Source organism: Elgaria multicarinata, chromosome 7 (assembly GCF_023053635.1).
Source record: "Elgaria multicarinata webbii isolate HBS135686 ecotype San Diego chromosome 7, rElgMul1.1.pri, whole genome shotgun sequence".
Taxonomy (NCBI): Eukaryota; Metazoa; Chordata; class Lepidosauria; order Squamata; family Anguidae; genus Elgaria; species Elgaria multicarinata.
The window spans coordinates 22,773,858-22,797,033 of record NC_086177.1 but is presented as its reverse complement, the minus strand read 5'-3'; the positions used below and the strand labels follow the sequence as shown (position 1 = coordinate 22,797,033).

Below are 23,176 nucleotides of genomic sequence, written 5' to 3'. Positions count from 1 at the left end.
AAAAGCAACAGGAGGCAGGAGGAGGTTAGTAATGGAGAGCTAGAAGGAAGTTCGGGGTCTGAAAACTCACAGTTGGGTGTAACTCTCTTTTTTAGCTCACACTATGATCAGGAAGGTACTGGTCCCCATGTCACAAACAGAATATTGCAGGGCTGGAAAAGATACAGAAAAAAACAATTAAAACCATCACATGGCTGGAATACTTTCCTTATACATAAAATGTTACATTTGGAGCATTCTATTTAAGGGGGCGGGGGGAAGGTGACCAAAAGGGGCCTGATAGAGGTTAATGCAACAATATTATGAATTGTGTAGGAAACTCTCTCAAAATCTCTCACTTACCTGGTGCCTCCGCCTTCTGCTGCCGTGGGCAGTGGAGGTACCAGTTAAGCCCCCCTCCCCCCTTCACCACTCGCCAGCATCTGCAGCCTACCGCTGCTGCCTTGCATCTGGAGGCTTCCACTCCGATGATGCTGAAGCCTGGAAGTAGGCTGCGGCGTACTTCTAGGCTTCAGCATCATTGGAGTGGAAGCCGCTGGATGCAAGCCTGCAGCAGTGGTGGATGCAGGTAGGTGGGGAAGGGGGGCTTACCTGCTGTCTCTGTTGCCGCCATCTTTCTTCTGGTGGCTTCTGGTGCCGCTACCAGAAATGAAAGGGAGTAGGTCACATGATAACTTAAAATCAGGCGGCCTACTCCCTTTCATTTCTGGCAGAGGCACCGTAAGCCACCAGAAGAAAGATGGTGGTGGAAACAGAGGCAGCAGGTAAGGAGACTTGTGGGGGTGGGGGCAGCTCTGAAGTGTGGCCCAAAGCTTTGGAGCCAACTGGCTTCGGGCCACCTTGGCCTTTGCCCAAACGGCCTCGGATCTGGTTCGGAAGGGTACGAACTACCACGATCTGCTTCAGATTCGGGGTTCAGTTCCGAGGCGGTGCATAGCCCTAGTTGTGAGAGAATAGTTTACAAGAGTTCTGCAGTTTATTAAAGGTAGGACTGAGAGTGGCTTGTATTGCAGGCCAAAAGTGCCCCAAATGAAATACACTGCAGATTGTATATATTCACTCCTAATCCATATTTCCTCCCAATCCAAATCCATATTCGCTCCCAATTCAAATCCAGTACTCAACTGCATGCAGATAAGTCACACTTTCAAATGTTTAAAAAGTAAAAAAAATTAAATCCCCACATAAAATAAGACCCACATTTTTGAAGAGTATAAATAAATGCCTTTGCTGCTGTCCTTAATTTTGAGGGGGGGGGGGAATTCCTGTCAATTCATGGCTGTGCTACAATCATTAATTTCTTAATTGATTTTTATGGGCACTTTACCAAGGGGTGTGGTCTGGTGAAGCAGCAAGAATGTCTATAAACCCTGTGAATGAAGTTCACCCTTTTGGGAGAGTCTTCAATGTTAAGTCTATTGGTGGGACCACCACTGAACTTTATTAACCTGCTCCTTCCTACACAATACCACCTAGGGCAGATCTACACCTTGTGTCAAATCATTACCAATGTAGGATAAAAAGCAGGAAGTAACACTATGAAAGTGGTATCTAGAATATGGTTTTGACTCAGCAATTATCAGTGCACTTCAATACCGCTTCAAAACAGTAGCATAGATCTAACCCAAATGAGCTTTGTGGTTTTATTGCAAAATTGCAGATCCTGTCATTTTACTGCGATATTATTGTTATTTTGATGCCATCAGTTACTCTGTGTTTCCTTTGAAAAAGAAAAGTAGGCTATAACTTGAGTGGAAAAAAATAGTAATATTAACTTGAGCTTGAAGTTCATTGGCAGTGGGTCAAAATCTTGCTTGAAGAGGGGCTGCAGCCAGGGTATAGTTGAGTACTGACAAGCATCAGAATGGCTATAGGCATGGTCACAGATGGGCTGGGAATTGGGACCCGATTAGGCAGACAAGGAGCAGAGCCAGAGGTAAGTATAGAGGCAGAGACAAAAGATAACATTCAAAGGCTGAAATAGAAAATCCACGGTAACAGAGGCAGATGAAAGATCAAAAGCAGGCAGGGGGCACAGCATTGCCTGGTCACTAGGGGTGTGCAGAGTGGCTCTGCTCTGCTCCAAAATTCACTGACCATGTTGTCTGCTCTGATTTCAGAGCAGCTCCCCTTGCTCTGCTTCATTGGATTACCCGATGGAGCTCCGTTCCATTTTCGGATAACTGCTCTATTGTAGTCTATGGAAATTAACAAAAATGCTTACATCTCTGTCATTTTTAAAGATAAAGAGATGAAACTTGGCCCCATGATAGCTCTTAAGGAGAGATATAAACATGCCAAGTTTTAATCAGATCCCTTCAGCCCTTGATTTTTAGAAACGTTTATGGAATAATGGTTATGGAATAATGTGCCACTGGAGATTAGACAGGCTCCCACTCTCCCACTCTCCATTGCTTCAAACGCCTTTGTAAGGCGTTTTTATTTTCACAAGAGTTTGGGGAGGGGGTGGTTTAAATTGGGTTGAGGGCTTTTAATGGTTTGAGGTTGAAGGTTTTAATGGAATTGTCTTAATGTGGGTTGAGGGTTTTAATGGAATTGTTTTATATGTTATTGTAAAGCACCTCAATGCCGGAAATGGTGAGGCGGCGCTATAAAAAAGCTTTAAATAAATAAAACACATAAATCCCCCCCCCTCAAACCATCCCCCTCCATGCACGCACACACACACCTGATTCTGTGTTAATTCACCCCTGCAGATTTATGGAGGACGCTTTTATCTTTTACTTTGCTGATGCACAGCTGTGGATCTTCAGTTTATAAAAATAGAGATCTGCTGCATTCCCTGACTGTTTGCTCTAATGGGGTGAAATGGGAGGGGGATTTTCAATGTGGAGTGCACAGCCCTACTGGTCACATTCCAAGGAAGCTGTCAGAAGAAGGAAACCAAGGCCTTAGCTAGACAGGGCTTTATTCTGGGGTGAACCCCGGGATCATCCCTGTGTGTCCACATGACGTACAGGGGATCCCGGGATCAGGGAGGGATGATCCCTCCCTTGCCCCAGGATGTCATCCTACACTTTGGCCCCGGTTTTTCCATGGACTTGGGCTAGACCATGGAACATGTGGCCCATTGCCATGGGTTGACCCGGCTCTGTGTGATTCCAAGCTGGGAGCCGCGTAAGGGGGGCAGTGCTCCTCAGGAGTGCTGTGCCCATCAGGGGTAGGGTGGCTGGGGTGGGAATTTAAATCATTTTTTTTAAAAAAAAACCATACCTTTAGCGCATGAGCGTTCATGCACTCCTTCCTCTTTAAAAAATAAAAATGGCAGATGCGACGCCTCTCCTGCTGAGGTCGTCGCGTGTCACGTGTAGACAGAGGAGGGATCTCATGATAAACACATTGCAGGATCTTCCCTCTTCTGTCGTGGGGTAAAAAAGTGGTCTAGCTCAGGCCCAAGTCTTTATACTCAAGATGAGTTCCTCAGACAGATGTGAGTTTGGCTGCATGGGCTTTATAGAGCCTAGTCTGCACCAATTGGCATGAAGAATCAAGTGACAGTACTCAGCTGACTCCTTTTTTCAGGTTGGAACTGCACTGCTTTCCCTATGGCCTAACCTCCTGAGGATCCAGAAAGCTAGTGATGATATAGGAGGTGATGTGCCAGAAACCGCTCCTGATTTGTGATTCCATTGGCACAGACTGTAGTGTTGGCTATTAGCTTAGATGATGGCTTTAAAAACGAGTTAAGACAAATTAATGGAAGGCAGATTCTATGAAGAATGATAAATATGCCCCTCTGGCAGCATCAAGGTGTCATATTTCAGATTCCTGGATCTGAGATCAGAGACAGTGCTCAGATCTCACAGCCAAGAATCCATACCCCTTGCCTCCTCCTTCCCCTTCCCCTCACAGCTGGCATGGAGCTGTGCCTGCTGCCTCTCTGAGGTCACAAAAGCAACCTTAAAGATGGGTAAAAGGGGGTGTTCCTTTGGCAGAGGGGGGAGAAGACTGAAGAGGTTGGGTTACAATGTATTCTCAGGCCTCCCCCCCCCCAAATGTGCTAGATGGGTGAAAAAGCCTGTCTAGCAAAAATCCAGAGTGAGAAGAGTGGGGAGGTGGAGATTGCATCTGCTGCTCCTCCTGCCCTGTATTGGATGGCACCTCTGGAAGAAATTGTGTTGGTTGAAGAGAAGCAAGCTGTGTCAGCCAACATAAATGCATACTTATCACAGGCTATCACCACTACATCCCCCTGCCTCTTCCCCACGCAAAGGTGGTGGGGAGGAGGAAAGGAGGGAAGATAAACTGGACAGGTTAGATGATTGGAAGACTTGGTTGGGGATAGGTAAGACATACTACTGAAGAGACATGTAAAGGACTGAGCTACCAGGTGTCAATATTATGCACAATTACATGGGAGTAAGTTATGTTTTCCGAGGGCTTTTCTATACCTTGACCTCTATTTCTTACAGTTCTCCATTCTTAGGATCCTTCTTCCTTTGGCTCCTTTGCCCCATTCTCTTTAGCTTCTTACTGCCATTTACAGTATATCCCCATACTTCCTTTGCACTCCTACCTGGTCCTACCCTAGATTCCCCTCCCTTGAAACCTCTTTCTCAATATTTCCTCTCCTAGGCTGCCAGTTTTGCAGAATACCACGTTTTCTATTCTATTATTGTTGTTGTGTATTTACATCCTCTTCCTACTGTTTGTGCACAGTGTTTCCCTTCCCAAACCCTAACTTTAGACTAAATTGCAGTGTGATGAATCCTTGGTTGGTCAACTTTTGCATCCCCTAGCATCATTTTGGTACTTGTACAAATAGAGCAGAGGACAGGGATGGGTTAGTTGGCATCTCATATCACTAAAGTATCCTATCAAACAGCTTGGTTCTGGTTGGTTAGGATTGCATTCATCCACAATTTAAACTTTACAGCCAGCTGTAATTGAACTGAGAACTGAATTCTGCCTGCTTACCTCCGTCTTGATAAGCAAGACATAAACATATTTCAACCACACGCCTTTAATTTTTCCAGCTTTCTTCCAAGGTGTTTGAGGCAGCATACATAAGGTTTCTCCCTATTTTGTCCTGTGAAGTTGCCTAGCTGAGCAACAGTGGCTGAACCAAGAAACTTAATGAACTTTGTTAGCTGAGCAGGGATTTATACCTGGTTCTCCACAGGCCATGTCCGATGCTCTATCCAATAAACCAGACCGTTAAGGTATGGAAGGCACTTTTACTTCCATTTTCGATTGTAGAAAGATGACAATGAAGGAAATGTTTTTGCTACTGTGAAAACAGTGGGGGTTCCTTCTCTGTATTGTATTTCAAATAAATATTGCACTGGTACACAAGAAGGGTTCTCTATATGCTCATTGTAAACCGATCACCGTTTAATTATTACTCTACCAGTACATTTCATTTCATATTGTGGATTTTTTTTCTTGTTGTTGCTGTTTTGCTTCTACTCAGGCACTTCTGTTATACAAGTGACAGCTACAGACGATGATGATGCTAACTATGGCAACAGTGCCAAGATCGTATATAGCATTCTCCAGGGCCAGCCGTACTTCTCAGTGGATCCAGAAACAGGTTAGAATACCTTTTGACTTCACTTTGTTCTAATTATGTATAGGAATTGATGGCTATATTTTTTAAAAAAATCTCAAATATTTATGCCCACTTTTCTTTTGTTTTAAATTATTTCATGAACTTATTCAAATATTACTCACTACTGGCTCTGTGATTGGGGTGGGGGGATCCTTGGGCAAGCTATCCTCTGTACCCCTCTTAACTTGGCAGGATGAACAAGCTGTCAGTTGTCTCATGGTGTTTCTTCAATGGTGCTCAGGGCAGGGGACTTAGTTTACTAATATTGGGATGCCAGCAAATGCCCAACCTCACCACCCTGTTAACCCAATTCAACAGACTAAAAAATTTAGAAAAGCTGATTCAGAAACCTGGTCATCTGGCTTCACCAGGGCCTGGCAAAGCTGGTAATAGGCCCGGGCCAGATGGGAAATGTAGGCCCCATTTCAAACTGCTCATTAAGTATTTTTTAATCAGTTCTAAATACATATGAACTAGAACAATTTATAAAAAAGGGAATGGCAAGCGCTTTTATTCAAGATGTATAAAAGACATCACTTCTTCACATTCAGAAATGCATTACGTGCTTTTCTTTGGGCAAATTCATCATCAACAACAGAAAAATCAAGCAACTTTGCCTTGTCAATGTTAATGTTCAAAACTGCTAATCCATTCAAACATTCTTGCACCATTGCAGACTGAAAGTATGACTTGATTCGTTTTTGGACAGTGAAGCTCCTCTCATTAGAGGCCACTTTTGCTGGCAATGACAGAAAAATTGCTACTTTGTAACAAATCTTTACCAGAGTGTCCCCCTTTTGCCTCTACCAGGAGGACTCGGAGTAGGCCCCTTCAAAATTGTAGGCCCATGCCAACTGGCCCCACTGCCCAGCCCTGGGCTTCACTTGCATACTATTTACAGGAGCATGACAAACACTGAGCCACAGCTGCTGGATAGATTGAGTTGAATAGATTGCATTAGCTATTCCAAAAGATCACACAAAGTGAGATGATGAGGAACTTCTGAGCCAATGCAGTAAACACTGTGACAAGGTTTTAACAATTATGAAATTTGAAAAGCAAAATATAATTAAAAATCTTGCCTTGTGGTTTCTTCTAAATTCCACATGAACAAAAGAACATAAGAAGAGCCATGCTGGATCAGGCTAAAGGACCATCTAGTCCAGCACTCTGTTCACATAGTGGCCAACTAGCTGTTGACCAGGGACCCACTAGGAGGACACAGGTGGAACAGCAGCCTCCTGCCCATGACCCCAGCAACTGGCGTATATAGGCTTACTGCCTTGGATACTGGGAATAATACCTAGTACCCATTATTTGTATGCTGACATGATACAGTCAGCATACAAATAATAAAAAGGATAGCAGATAGAAAGGAAACATGCTTGCTGTTTCCTTACCACCTCAAACCCCACTGTAGGCATTGCAACAACTGTCAAGGGTAGGCAGCAGTCCATTTAAAAGGGAACTATCCCCTTTGGATAGGTAAATGCATGCAGCTTAATCAGCTAAGTATCTTGTGGCACATAATACATTTATTCTGGCATAAGCTTTCATGGGCAAAGTCCACTTCATCAGAGGTGTGAAGCATCCAGGACAGAATGATGACTCTACTCACATGTTAGGAAACTAAGCATAAATGTCTAGGGTAAAATATACTTTACATCAGTAATTTTAATAAATAATGAAAGAAATAACGATGCTGGGAATTTTACAGAGAGAATAAAAAAAATCCCCCATGGCTTCATTATTTCCAGACATTTTGCATCTATGGTCTTTCTATAAAAGTGTTCTTATTAAATCGTTTTAAGTGAAGAAACAGCTGGGTAACAATAGGTAAATACTTTGTCTTAAAAAAAAAATTAAAAAGAAAGAAATCAGAATCCAAAACTTTCCCATTATTTAAAAAAGGGGGAAAAAATGGTCCTCGGGGGGAGGGTGAATGGGACAGCCCCCAATTTCTCCATTCTTCCCCCACCTCCAAGCCTTCATATCTCTAGCTGCAATAGAGTAAGATGGTTACTCCTCTGGAAATTGTAATATGCAACAAAATGACAGTAGTATACTTCCAAGGTGGTAGAATAGACGGCACCACTTCAGATAGTAGGTGGTGGATGCTGGTTTTAATTGGCCCCACCCCAATAAAAAATCTCCTTCTGTGTAGTAAACTAAAATATCGAAGAAAAAGGCTCTTTGCATACCATTTGAAATAGTACAGTATATTTTACCACCTCATTCTGCTGTATTTGGAGATCTAGTCCCTACCACAATTTTGTTCACTACATCCTTGGATAGTAGCTTAAAAATAATTGCCACTGGAACTTTTTAAAAAGCTTTTATTATGACAGATGTAGCCTTTTTTGTTTTGTTTTTACAGATGGATAATTACATTGATTTCGTGCCAATTTTAAAACACTGAGTAATAGGAGCTTCTTGTTTCCCTCGTTTCTTGCTGTGACATTGAACTGGTCATGGACTGAAAACCCTATTTCAATGCATACACCTTCAATTTTGTTTATTTGCTGTGGATTAACTGGTACAGCATATCCGACACAAATCCATTTTAATACTCTCCTTCATCCAACCCACCCACCCCCAACCCTCAATCTCTTACTTGTGTTTTTGTTTCATCCCTCCCCACCCCCTTCTCTACAAGGCATCATCAAGACTGCTTTGCCAGATATGAGCAGAGAAAACCGAGAGCAGTACCAAGTGGTCATCCAGGCAAAAGACATGGGAGGCCAGATGGGCGGATTATCAGGAACCACCACAGTGAACATCACGCTGACCGACGTCAACGACAATCCGCCTCGATTCCCCCAGAGTATGAAGCATTAATATTTCCTATGTGTTCCAAAAGCCTCTTTAAACTTAGTACTTCAACATTCGCCATCTGGGATACAAATACCGATGCAGTTCTGGGGTTGTTGAAGCTGTAGCTATATAAGGTCATATAGGATTGTGTGTGTGTGTACACACACACACACACACTAAAACACATGCTTTAAGTTAAAACTAAAAGCCACATACATCTACCAAAAGGCTCAAAATAAAACAGAGCGTCTACATTATAGGTGGGCAAATTTTTCATCACCGAAGCTTTCAAGTGGTGATGGGTGGGAGTTCAGCAGGGATGTCAAAGAAATCCATTTGGGGTGTGGAGCTTGGTGGGCTTTCACTGGTTCACACCACTACCACCACCACCACTGCTGGGATTCTGGCTCAATTAACCATGAGCTGAACCGACTCAGCATGGGTTTTGGAAACTATCCTGCAGCTCAGCTTGTAAATGCAACCCAAGCCAGGTCTATGATTTATTTATTTATTAAATTTATATACTGCCCCATAGCCGAAGCTCTCTGGGCAGTTGATAAAAGTTAAAAACAGACTATCAAAAATATAAAAACAACAGTATAAAACAGTGGGGATCCATCAGGACCAAAAGGGTCAGATTTCCCCCAATGAACTGTCTTAGAACTCAGGTCACATCCTATGCATACTTTAATTTGCATGCACACACATGCTCACACATACAAACACTCTCAGGTACATAGACTCCCCATACACACACTCATGCATGCGCACACACACACAACCTCTCCCCCCTCAAGTGATTTTCATCAAGTAACTGCGAGACAGAGAGAAATTTTAATCTCACGCCCCCCCTCCCTCAGCTGCTATTAGCATCAAGGAAACAACAATCTTGATCAGGATTGATCAAGGGAGAGTCTCTAAACTTGCTTACCCCAGTGATCCTTATAATATCCATGGAGAAACAGTGATCTTCATCAGGATCACTGGGAGGTGGGAGCAGCTTTAGGAGGAGAGGTCTTCCCACTATCCATCATTCCTGATCAAGATCATTCTTTCCCTGCTGGTAGTAGCAGTTTGGAACAGCTATCTATTCCTCAACAACCAGCAGATGGCTGAACAGATTGGCAGTGGGGAAAAGTGAGTGGAGCACTCCGGGGATTCAATGTGTCACGTAGACAGTAGCCCAGGGCTACCTGAGGCCTATAGGCCAAGGTTTGCCCACATGGGCCTTTGTGAAACTCCACTGAGCACACTCTCTTCGACAATGGAGTCTGTAGAGTTGTAAATAAACAGTTACACATAAACAGAGTGGGTAGCCCTTGCCCTTTTATTTTCAATTTTAAATAACCTCTCTCCAAAGGTCACAGATCAGGGGTGTGGGGCCCTTCTCCTGCTGAAATTCACTGGCCTCAGGCTTACAGCAGCAGTACAGAAGATGTTCCTGTGCTGATGTTACAGACCTCAGTGCTGTTCCCACTCTGCTAATAGAGCCACACAGATTCCCAAGAGGTCACAGTTCAAGAAGGGGAGTCCTTCCACCCAACATCAACTTCTATTGTAGTCAATAGACCCTTCTACACCACCTTTCCTTTCTCTGATGTTGTTTGTTTGCACGAGTGGATTGTAGTATCAGTGAAGGAGGCACATCTGCAGGATTCAGTATGGGGATATTTCCATAATCTCTGGATGGGAGCGTGAAATAGGAGCAGCAACAACTGCCATGCCTATTGCTCCGTTTGGCCCATTTCATTTAAAAGAGTCAGGAAGGTGCTGGGATCACTATAATGTTTGCAGCCCAATAGGCCTCACACAATGGCACTGTTCTGAAAACCAGCACCTTCATGCGGAGGCTGTTTGTGTCATGTCTCACCTCGAAGAAGAGTCCTCTGAGGAAGAGGGAGAGAGCCAGCACATTGTGCCACAGCCAGAAGCACAGGGAGGGGTGGAGGCCCTGACCGACAGTGTTCCAGAGGTTTGTCAAGTGCAACAGGCAGAAGAACAGCCTGGCACATCTAGCTGCATGCCGGAGATGCCTAAGCTGCAGGAGGCGGAGCTGGACTTAATTCAGCCGGTGTAGCGGAGAAGAAGTAAATGGCAGGAACAACGAAGGAAGGAAAGCCAATCACAGCAAGAAAGAGTGCTTTAAGTACCACACACAGCCTTAATGGCCCAGCTGTGCTAATTAACAGGCAGCTATAAATCATACCAGGCCCAGGCATACCTGGCTGAAGGCAAAACTGGTGTGTTTAGAGATATTCTGTGCCCTAAGCAGGATTTGCAGAGCAGGCAGTCCAGGTCCTCTCAGTGAATTTCCAGTAATGTATCAAAAAGCAGAAGCGTAGTCATGTCAGTCCATAGTCTGTTGCCAAGGGGTCATGGAGCCAGTCTAAGCCAGTCAGGAATTGTCCAGAAAAGCAGTATCAGAAACATTGCTGAGGGTGGCTCCTCAAACTACACACTTGCCTTCCCTCCCTCCAACCTGGGGAGATGGCTCATCTGTGAGACTTTCCTTGAGGGCGACCAGTCATGGATGATGAAATCATGTTGACATAGATGGCAGCATTATGGAAGGGGTGAGCTGGGAGGAACAAGAGAGAGAACTACACATGTCAAGAGTCCTATGAGGCCAATGGGGTCTTCATAGGGCAGAATCACAGCACACATGAATGAAATTGGCTATTAAAGCTCAAGCTTTGAACTTTAAAAATGTTCTGCACATCTACACTGCTTAAGCTTCAGTTTATAACAAGAATGAGCAAAATTGGTCTGGTAGGACTTGTAGGAAGCCTTACACTACCATATTCTTATATAAGAAGATTCTAGCTCTGTAGGAACTGAAAATATTCAAACATATAAAACTGCCTAATACTGTTTCAGAGCCTTGGTCAATTTAGAAGCATTGTCACTGCCATAGCTTTTATGCTGCTGAAGTAATGTGTGTACCAGGCCTTTGACATTTATACTAAAACAACAGATGAATATGGCTACTCAGTCTGAATCCAACAGTTAAAATGTGTCCTCCCTGATTAAAATTTGCCCTCACCTGAACTGAAATTGCAGTCCAGATGACTATACACCTGTGCATATATAGGAGATGCATGGGAATCTTTAAGAAACACATCAACATTTGACAGTCCTTTTTCTTTTCCAGTCCAAACCTTGGCTGACAGCTGACTGATAACCCTCAGGGATTATAAGGACTGCCTGCTCCAATTTGAATTCGACACAATTCTGAAAGAATTTCATCTTCCTCAGTGATCTTATTTTCAGAGATTGCTTCTTTTCAAAACTGGGGAGGCGAGCTATACTTCTTCCAAGACCTCCTTTCCAGTTGATAGAGTGATAAGGATTATTTTTTATTGTGAAAGGAGTCAGTTGGGAGTCATTAAATTGGAATAATGAGCAGGATGTTAGTTAGGGTGACCGCTCCTGTATCTTTAACAGATGTACAGAAAAGGGAATTTCAGCAGGTTTCATTTGTACGCATGCAGCACCTGGTGAAATCCCCTCTTCATCACAACAGTTAAAGCTGCAGGAGCCCTGCCCACTTTTGTATCTGGAACAAAATTTTGCTCTGCATTTATTTTAAGAGTATTGGAAAAAGTTTTGATCAACAGCAGGCAGCAAAGGTGACCAACACAACTCCCATTTAGGGCCTGTTCAGAAAACATGATAACCTATGGTTAGGTCATTAGCTGTTTTGCATCAAATGGTTAGTGATGATTTCTGCATTGTCATTATGTAGCCACCATGGTGAGGAATGGTTCACATGACATGCTAAATCATGGTTCACAAAACACACTAAGCCATAATGTTTAGCTCAAAATGCTTTACCGCTGTGGCTTAGCGTGTCATCAGAGCAGTGTTGTCCAGGTCAAATCCTGCTCACCCTTCCTGTAGAAATAGCGTATCTGAGGGAAAGAGCATCCAAGCAACACACACACAGAGAGAACAAAATGTATAATGCATTGGGACTGGAGTGTAGCATCATGTAGAACTCATACTGGAAGCACCAAGTAGATACAGGAACAGGAAGTACAGCTGCCTTTAAACTAGGAAAGCTAGAGAGATAGTGAGCGATACAGCTTACATACATCTGTGGTTATCTTGCAAAGGGTCATTAGACTTTGCCTCTCAGCCATTGTTGGTATGCTGAAAGCAGGTAAACTGCACCTTATATGCTGAATTAAGTGTAGGCACAGCCCCACAGCTCCCCCTAAAGGACCCTTTCCCCATTCATTATACCTTGATCCAACGCTTTTACAGAACTGGCATGCTACAATTTACATCAAATAGGTTATTCTCATTTTTAAAAAACAAACAAAGAAAGGAACTCATTTTAAAAAATAAATAAATCCAAATGTGTCCCTTTTTACATTGACATTTTATCAGATTTCTTTTGTGCCAGCATGTATTTGCCAACATTGATTTAACGCTGTTTCAGCTTTGTCTCTTGCCAATTGAAATTCAAGCTCTAATGCCGAGTTGTGATTACATGCTATTGCTTTTGTTTATTGACTATGTGAGCACAAGTTTAATTAGGTTCTTGCTGCAAACGCAAGTAGAGAACTATACATTTGAAATTCCCAATCCCCCCTAACTCAGTACTCATGAAATCCCTTTGTTTCACTTAAAATCATACTAAGGGTGTGAACCTGTACGCACACACCTGGGGGAGTAAGCCCCATTGAATTCATTGGGGCTTACCTCTGAGTAGAGATTTATAGAATTGAGTTGTAAGGCTTGTACATTAAACAGAATGTGGTGGCAGATGTCTGAACCAGGGAATACAAGAATTTTGTTTCAGTCTGCACCGGAACTTGTCCTGTGTGCATCCATGAGCACATTTTTGGAGCAACGCCTGCGATCATATTCACAAAATTCATCCGTTAGAACAGGGGTAACGAACTGGAATGCTCTATACAGTCTAATCAATGGACGGTTGCCTTAGCTTCACTACGGACTATTTATGTAGATTTAAAACTGAGACTGACTCAACAGCAATTGATGTTTCACATATGTTGGACACCGCAGAGGCTTGTTAAGCTGGTGTTGCAATGAAGACAATGCCTATTTGATGTGGTCATCTGCTGTAGTGGCTTCATTTTGGTTGGATGTCATTCCCCATGTAAATTTTGTTGTTGAAAAATCTGTGATAATAGTGGATGTACATCCCTGTGACGTGAGGATTAACAGATGGACAAATAAAAGAGGATACTGAAAGCCCTTACAGTTGCAAAGAGATTTATATTTCAAGCTTGGAAGGAAAAATCAGCCACCATCTATCACTCCGTAGACTGACGATCTCATTGCTCTTGCAACATTTGAGCATATCTCCTACAACCGTCAAAGTCGTAGAAATTTAGAAATACGGACTGCGTATATGAAGTTACATATTTGAAATGGAAACGTTAAATGCTCTCCTGCCTTCTTTGTGTTCTTTCCACCCTCACTCCCATATCAAGGGAGATCTTATTTATTACTATGCGTTTAGATGTTTTGTTATATGAATTCTCCGCTTTTTGTTTTATTCTTCCTGTTATTGCATGGAATATATATATATATATATATATATATATATATTAAAAAAATAGGAGTGGAAAACATTTGGCCCCTCTTGCTCACCAATATGGGTCCTGTTGCCTACCAGTGTGGCACTCTCCACATCTCATACTTTGAAGAAGTTATTTTTTTATCTGGGAATATGTCATCTGGAGCACTGTGGAGGCCAAAACATTGCTCCTTGTGCTCTAAATGCCTATATTTATTTTTTTTAAGGTTGATTGGTAGACTGTGCTTTGTGGGAAGGCATCTGTAGAGCAAAAATTCTGCACCTGACTGATGTTGCCCACCCCTGTATTAAAAAAGTGTGCTTTAAAAACATGTTGGGGGGATCATATTAGTCCATTGGGGGAAAATAATGCATTTGGGGTGCACTTTAAAATACTGTGCACCGAAATGTGCTCTTTCCCTTTCAAGCAACACCAAGAACAAGAAAGGATCAAATTCAGGACAGGGAGATACGAGGACCAAGAACTGAAGTGGAACTCAGGCAGGATCTATACTACTGGTTTATAACAGTTTATAATGGTATTGTCAACTGTTGGGGCCCAGGACACACACCATATGCTGTTTTCAAACCATTTCCAAAGTGTTATATCCTGCTTGGTGTAGATCTGGCAAACCTTGAAAAAAGCTTGAGCTTCACACCCATAAATAGTCTGAATCTATTCTTCCTGCAAATGGAAGCTGGCCTATTCTTTAAAACACACTAAAAAAGAAAACCTCCCTGCATGATGTAAACTAGAACATCAGCCAGAAAGGATTAGCCTAGTCCACTTCCTGATAGGATAGTTTAATACATGGAAGGGAGTTTTATTTTGTTTCTTTACATGGGATGGGGAAGAACTACAGAATAGGACCTTACATGGAATACGTAATGGTATAGTCCATAATTTTAATGCTTCAGTCTGTCAATAGACTTCAGTCTATTGCACCTTGAGGTTGTTGTTTTTGTGAACCAGCCAGAGAGCTTTGGCTATGGGATGGTATAGAAATGTAATAAATAAATAAAATATCACTTCATTCAGCATAAGGTGTCACAAGTACCAGAAAAGAGTATAGAAAAGTAGCCAAAAACACACACAAAAGTAATACCAGATCCCACAGCTGCCAGTTGACTTTGTGTCAGCTTCCCCGACAGTGATTATTATTATATTTATTTATTTATTTATTTATTTATTTATTTATATAGCACCATCAGTGTACATGGTGCTGTACAGAGTAAAACAGTAAATAGCAAGACCCTGCCGCATAGGCTTACATTCTAATAAAATCATAGTAAAGCAATAAGGAGGGGAAGAGAATGGAAACAGGCACTGGGTAGGGTAAACAGGCACAGGGTAGGGAAAAACTAACAGTATAGAGTCCAAACAACATCAGGTTTTAAAAACTTTAGGAAAAAGAAAAGTTTTTAGCTGAGCTTTAAAAGCTGCGATTGAACTTGTGGATCTCAGATGTTCTGGAAGAGCGTTCCAGGCGTAAGGGGCAGCAGAAGAAAATGGACGAAGCTGAGCAAGGGAAGTAGAGACCCTTGGGCAGGTGAGAAACATGGCATCAGAGGAACGAAGAGCACGAGCCGGGCAATAGTGTGAGATGAGAGAGGAGAGATAGGAAGGAGCTAGACAGTGAAAAGCTTTGAAGGTCAACAGAAGAAGTTTATATTGGATTCTGAAGTGAATTGGAAGCCAATGAAGAGATTTCAGAAGTGGAGTAACATGATCAGAGCGGCGAGCCAAGAAGATGATCTTAGCGGCAGAGCGGTGGACCGAGACCAACGGACTGAAGTGAGAAGAAGGAAGGCCAGTGAGAAGAAGGTTGCAGTAGTCCAACCGAGAAATAACCAGTGCATGAACAAGCGTCTTGGCAGAAGAGACAGACAGAAATGATCGAATCCTGGCAATATTATACAGGAAAAAATGACAGGATTTAGCTACTGCCTCAATATGAGGAATAAAGGAGAGCGAGGAATCAAATATAAAGCCAAGACTACGAGCTTCCTTGACCGGAGTAAGCGTAACATCATTGACAGTAAGAGAGAATGAGAGATGAGGGGAAGGTTTTGGAGGAAAAACAAGCAATTCAGTCTTTGCCATATTAAGTTTCAAACGACGATGAAGCAGCCAAGCTGAGATATCTGAAAGACATGCCGAGATACGATCGTGAACATCAGGAGAAAGTTCCGGAGATGAGAGATATAATTGTGTATCATCGGCATACAGATGATATTGGAGGCCGTGAGATTGAATAAGCTTACCCAAGGGCAACATGTATAAGGAAAACAACAACGGGCCAAGCACTGAGCCTTGCGGGACCCCTACTGAAAGGGGAAAAGAGGAAGACGAGCTGCCATTAGCCAACACGCTGAAAGAGCGACCCGCTAGATAGGAGGCAAACCAGTTATAGACAGAGCCACAAAGTCCAAGGTCATGAAGGAAGTCTAAGAGAAGATCATGATCAACCGTGTCAAAGGCTGCAGTTAGATCAAGGAGAATAAGAACGGAATAAAGGCCTTTAGACTTGGCAGTAAGAAGATCATTGGTGATCTTAGTAAGGGCTGTTTCAGTGGAATGTAAAGGACGGAATCCAGATTGAAAAGGATCCAGAGCAGAGTTACTAGACAGAAAGTCAAGACAATGAGAGTAGACCACACGCTCCAGGATCTTTGAAACAAAAGGCAACAAAGAGACAGGTCGGTAGTTAGACAGAGATAGCCTATCAAGAGTAGGTTTCTTGAGAATGGGAGAGACTGTAGCATGTTTAAAAGCAGAAGGAAATGAACCAGAGGACAGAGAAAAATTAATAATATGAAGCAAGGAGGTGAGGATAGCGGGAATAAGATGTATAAAGACGCGAGAAGGGATCGGATCACGAGAACAAGTGGAAGGCTTCGAAGAGCGCAGTATTGTAGACAGTTCATCAGCTGAGACCGAAGGAAACGCAGAGAAATTTGCAGGAGGGACTGACAGATGAGGAACAAGAACTGGAAGAGGAGCAGAGCTGGCCAGATCAGAGCGAATAGTTTGGATTTTAGCATTGAAAAAAGTGGCAAAGTTATTAGCAGACAGAGAGGTGGGGAGAGATGGTGGATTAGGCTTCAGAAGAGAATTGAAGGATGCAAAGAGCCGCTGAGGATGCCTAGCATTTGACTGGATCAACGTTGAGTAGTACTGCTGTTTGGCCAGTGAAATGGCAGAAGAGAAAGAGGAGAGTACAAATTTGTAATGGACAATGTCCGCCCAGTCCCTGGTCCTGTGCCAAAGGCGTTCAGCTGCCCGGGAACAAGAGCGAAGGTAGCGAAGGAAAGAGGTGAGCCACGGTTGGGGTTGAGAAGGGTGAACTATCCGAGTTGTAGATGGTCAAGATTATCAAGAGTTGAAGATAAGGAGGAATTAAAGGAGGAAACAGCTGAGTCCAAGGAGACAGCCGAAAAGACAGAAGGAAGAGAGGAGGCTAGAGACTGAGAAAAAGCCTCATAGTTGATAGATTGCAAGTCACGACAAGAGCGAGAAGCGGGACGTGAAGGAGGAGGATTGTGAGTAATATTGAAAGAAATTAGATGATGATCTGACAAAGGAAAGTCAGCAGTAGAAAAGTCCAAAACAGAGCAGTTCCGAGTGAGAACAAGATCCAGACAGTGCCCAAGGGAATGTGTGGGCCCATCAGACCAAAGCTTGAGATCATAGGAGGAAGATAAGGAGCGAAATCGTAGAGCTGCAGCGTCTTGAGGGTCATCCACATGGATATTGAAGTCACCCAAGATAAGAGTAGGACAGTTATCAGAGAGGAAAAAGGACAGCCACGAACCAAAATCAGAGAGAAATTTTGAGGATGAGCCTGGGGGGCGGTACAAAACTGCAATCCGCAGTCGTAATGGAGCAAAGAGCCTCACCACATGTGCCTCAAAGGAGGAGAAACAATGTGAAGGTGGAATGGAGAGAGACTGGACTGTCACAAACTAGATAATAAAAGACCCACACCACCACCCCGACCCTCTGGGCGACTCGAGTGAGAGAAAGAGAGTTCTCCAAGAGAGAGGGCAGCCGAGATGGCGGTATCATGGGCCGGAAGCCAGGTTTCAGTAAGAGCAAGGAGGTGAAGAGATCTAGAGATAAACAAGTCCTGAATGACAGGGGCCTTAGAAGCAACAGAGCGACAGTTCCATAAGGAACACGAAAAAGGCAGCTGAGAAGAGGGAAGACACCGAATAGGAACTAAGTTGGGAGAGATGAAATTGGAACAAGCCATAAGGAACAGATATGAGGGGAAAGGAATTAAGAGAAGAAATGAGGAGAGCGATAGCAAGTAGGCAGAGAAGTAAAACAAGCGCAGGACAGGATTAACCAGAACTAGCCTGGCCAAGACCAGTAGCAAGCAAGCAAGGCAGGCACAGAGAAATGAAGAGAACAGCTACTTCCTCAGGTGCTCCTGTGTGTTCTTGTTTTACTTCTGCTGTTTTTCAAACCCAAAGAAAAGAACCAATGAGTCTTTGATGACCTTCAAATCGATAACTCTCTACATGTCCCTCTCTCCCTCAGGAGTGTGGCCCAAAGACAAGCCACCATGGTAGCTTGAGGCCTGAAGTACTACAGACAAATCCTGTTACATGGAACTGTCGCTTCAGCTGCATAAAAGTTTCACTTGCATAGATGCCATTAGCCTATTCTAGAGAACAGATAAATCTGGGATTTAGGTCCACCACCCTTCCACTGAGAGCCGTCCAGCACCTAGTGGAGAAACTGGAACTAGCCACATCATAGGATACCATACCCTGAGCCTGTTCACACATAAGGCTAAGCCACTGTGGTTTGCATTGGGAAGTGAACCGTGGTGGCTTAGCATGTCATGTAGGGGAGGCAAAACCCAACAAAGATGACTAATTAATTGCCATGGATAAGCCCCCTCCCCCTCCAGGAGGGCTAAACATGTTGTCTGTAGGGCTATATATGGTTTAAAATGGTCGTTCCTTGCAAAAGCGTAATGACCATAATTTTCCAACCAAAAATGCCATTTCCCATGATGCTCTGAGCATTGTGATTGGACTCTATGGTCATTGTCACATAGTGACAGATGGAGTGGCATCTGTGTGTGTTTTCTCGGCATGACTTGCACTGGGATAACCAGCGCTGGTGGCAGGAGACCAGGGGACTAACTACAATGCAGGGAATTGTAAATAAGCCACATGTACCACGTGGTTCCCAGTTTTGTGATGGGTGCACATGTTGTGGTTTTGCTGACTTTCCCTGCTTTGTAGTTTCCCTAACTCTGCTTCCCCCAGTCGTGTCTGAATAGGACCCTTATCTCTATTCCTTAAATGATTTCTTTATTCATTTTATTTTTAGCTCACCTTTTAATCCAGAAGGATCCCCATGACAGTCTCCATAAAGTGCACTTATGCTTTTCAACCATACCATTAAAATATACCATTAAAACTATCCAATTACTATATGCAGTTAAAATCACCAACCACAAAAACAGTAAACACGAGCACAGAGGTAACTAGATTAACCTCTCAAAAACTTTAAGAAACTCCCTGCCTAACACAGGCTTCCTTAGGCAGGGAGTTCCACAGGGAAGGGGTAGTCCTGCTTCTCATCATTTGTGGGACTCAGATATCTGATGACCTAACCCAGGAGTGGGAAAGTTGTAGCCCTCCAGATGTTTTGGCCTACAACTCCCATCAGCCACACCTAGTATAGACAATACAGGGAAGTTCATATAAGAACAAGCATTCCCTTCAGTAGCTTATTGTGTAATTCTGTGTGTGTTTACTCTGATATAATTCTCACAATATTCAGTGGAGCTTACTCCTAGTTATGTATGCATAAGATTGCAGCCTTAAACATTCTTTGTGCACTGTGATGTGCATCTTTCACTCTGAATGTGTGGAACTGCCTCTTCTATTCTATTAAAGAAGAAAGAATTTGCAAGTACTGGAACACTGAGCTACATTTTTGAACCTTCACAAAAAATTGCTTGTTTGAGACAGCTGTTTTCAGATTTCTCAGTTTTCCCTATAGCCAAAAAGGCTGCAGAGTTGGGGTGGGGGGAATGCTATGCATAAGTTTCTAATTAGAACCCATAGACTGAACATAAACGCCCCACTGCTTGCTCAGAAGTGGGCTCTTGCCTTGAAATCTGTAAGAATATGCCAAAAAGGGTAAATCAGCCGAATGTTACTCAACATTTTCCCCAAGCAATACAGGATAAACCTTTCTGAGAAATTCAACTGATCTCATTGAAATTCTTTTAAACTTCCTTTGATAATTCCAACAGATGTGCTACCTGAACCAAACCCTCCCAAAAGCACCTCAAATTTTGCTTCAAGCAAAATTCAGCAGCAGTTCTATCCCCAAGATCCATCAGTTTCCATGGCTATGTAAAATAAAGAAAAAAACAAATCTTGTTATAGCTATAATTTCTTAAAATATGCCACAAAACATTAATGCCACTGGACAGTTAGAGTCAAAGCCAGTTTACATTAGAGGTACTACATAAGAATTGCAGTTCTAAGAGGCTTTTGAAACATCAACATCACGTGTATTTTTCAACCTTTGTGTTTTCCAATGTCCAGGTGACTCAGGGTGCATTTCTTTAAATGGTTCCACTCACAAAGAAACTGAGGAGCCATTTCTGTTGTTTCTCCTGGATTTTTTTTATTAAATTATTTATACAGATGAAACACTGATGCACACCCATAGATGCTCACACAAATTCTTGTGGTGTTGTTTTATTTCCCAGGCACATATCAATTCAGCTCGCTAGAATCTGCACCACTCGGGACTTCACTCGGCAGAATAAAAGCCAATGACCCCGATGTGGGTGAAAATGCTGAGATTGAGTACAGTGTTGCTGCCGGCGATGGCTCAGACATGTTTGATATCATCACTGACAAGGACACACAGGAAGGGATTATAACTGTCAAAAAGGTTTATTTCTCTCCTTCTATTTTATTGGACTTAGCACTCCAGGTCTTAGGGTTCTTTTTTTTTTTCAGGCAGGAGGGAAGACAAGTTTTCATGTGGGGTCAACTGCAGAGAAGCTAGCATATTAGGCCTGCTTTTCTCTCTCTTCACCAGGTAACTGTTAAACTTCAAACCTTGTTGAGGATTTATTTTGTTGGAACATGTCAATTCACTTAAAGGGATATTCTCAGCAGCACTGGCCTGTCAGATATGCTCAATTGTACCTGCATGATAACTTTTGAAGGATGGATACCAAAACCCTGCTGAGGCTGTAAGGGAGGCAGGATCACTTCACAACATGGCCCACCAGCTGAATTATGTCATTTGTTTGACAAAGACTGGGTACAGACATACTGTTCCATGTTGTCCTGAAGGTAGGGATGTGAGGAATTCCAGCCTCTAATGAGCACGTTATATGGACAACCCTGGGTCTACTAATGAGACTCTCACCCCTACCAGGACACTGTCAAACAGCTGTGGAAGAAAGCAACTGTAAAAACACTTATTAAACTTCAAATTGGGCTGAGAGCTACCATTTCAGTGAGTTAAATCAAAGAAAGGGAGACAGGCAAAAAAAAAATGAACTTATTGTATCAGCAATATTTAGGTTCTAGAGCTGCTTCCCTGCCTGTTATTCTAATGGGAACTAAATCACCATGAGATTTTTTTGGGATGCTTCATTCCTATGTCCTGCCAAAGTAAGCTGGGAAATGCCTGCTGGCCAAAGACATTCGGGAGGCAAATTAAACTTCCTGTAAGGAATTGCTAGCTCAGGGAATCTGATTTCAGGTCTCTCTCTTGGTGGCCAGTCAGCTAACAAGCCGATGGCTTCTATTCAAAGATGAACTTTAAAAAGAAAGAACCCCAAGTTGTGTGCCAGACAGTAAATCTGTACCAAGTCTTCCCATAGTACGTGGAGGCTGGGGAAAATGCACATTATGCACCTTCAGCGATGCAGTGAAGTGAAACGCCAAGCATTCCTCACCCTATTTTAACCAGGAGTGAAATTTCAATTATCCACTTTGTTAGACAACCTTCCCCAGCCTGATGCCCTCCAGACATGTTGGACTACAACCGCCATAATCATCAAATAACATAGCCAATAAATTCCAATGGTCGTGCTTGTTGGTGTGATGGGAGATGGAGTCTAATGTGTATGGAGAGCACCAGGCTGGGGAAGGCTGTTGTCAGGTTTGGAGGATGAGATATTAGGGTTTTGATATTGGTCCAGGAACTGGTCCTCCTGTTGTGAGAAAGAAGTCCAGATTAGAGACTTGGAACAGGTTCAGGTACACTATATAGAGGTAGATTAGAGTAGCATGGAAACCATGAAATCACAAGAAAATTGTAACAGTGAACTAGAGACTCTCTAGGGGCATGTATAGACCAGGTGTTATCCTGGGGATCATCCCAGGTTAGTCACAGTGCATCCAGGTGATGCACAGGGGATCCCTGGAGCAGGGAAGGATGATCCCTCCATTTCCCCAGGATATCGGCATACACTTTTTTGGCATTTTCTCCTTTAGATGATCCTGAGGACTGTGGGTAGTGTGGCTACTCATCCCGGCTTCTTTCCTCTTCCCCATGAGTAGTGGAGATCATCAGAGGGAAGGAGCTGGGCTGGTGGGAGTCCAGGACCATCGGGGGTTGGGGGAGAGGGGTTGGAGCTTTTTATTAAAAAAAAAAACTTACCTTTTCACTGGAGTGCAGGTGTGCTCTAGCTCCTGTATTTATTTATTTTTTAAAAAAATGGTGGGCACAATGTCCTGATCCCTCCCTGCTGTGTGTGAACCCAGGGGGAGGATCTCGCGATCAACATATTGCGAGATCCTCCCTCCTCCCTCCCCTGGTCTAGACATGCCCTAGGTGACATAACCCTTTCCCCATCTTTCCTATAACTAGAACTTTGAGCCCTGATTCATACATTGAACCAGACCCCATTGAGAAGGAATAATATGAATGAGTTCCCTTTCTCTATCATACCTGTAAATTCCAGTCTGAACTACAACCTTCATATAAAGCAGATTGTAAAAAAAAATATGGGAGAAGATCATGTGAGCAGGCCTTCCTCTGTACAATCAGGTGCGAACTGAAGTCCAGTTTATGCTGGAGACTGTCTGGAAGAAGAGCTTGTAGTATTCCTGCACCTTTGGGATTTCGGCACCATCCCAAATGAATGTAGGAACCATGATGAGAGTTGCCCAATGAAATTTACAGGTTTATGGGACATAGTAAAGAGCAAAGAAGAAAAGAAAAAAGCATGGTT

General features: G+C 43.1%; 1 protein-coding gene across 4 annotated transcripts in view; it reads left to right on the top strand.

Annotated features, from left to right (window-relative positions):
- The window catches only part of LOC134401045 (cadherin-9), a 114,644-nt gene that overhangs the window by 53,561 nt on the left and 37,907 nt on the right, over positions 1-23,176 (top strand). For 3 of the 4 annotated variants that reach the window (XM_063129749.1, XM_063129748.1, XM_063129747.1), the window contains exons 3-5: positions 5,435-5,554; positions 8,229-8,396; positions 20,687-20,874. In XM_063129749.1, the coding sequence (XP_062985819.1) occupies positions 5,435-5,554; positions 8,229-8,396; positions 20,687-20,874 (476 nt within the window). The remainder of the gene's footprint in view (positions 1-5,434; positions 5,555-8,228; positions 8,397-20,686; positions 20,875-23,176) is intronic. The other variant, XM_063129750.1, reaches the window with a different exon arrangement.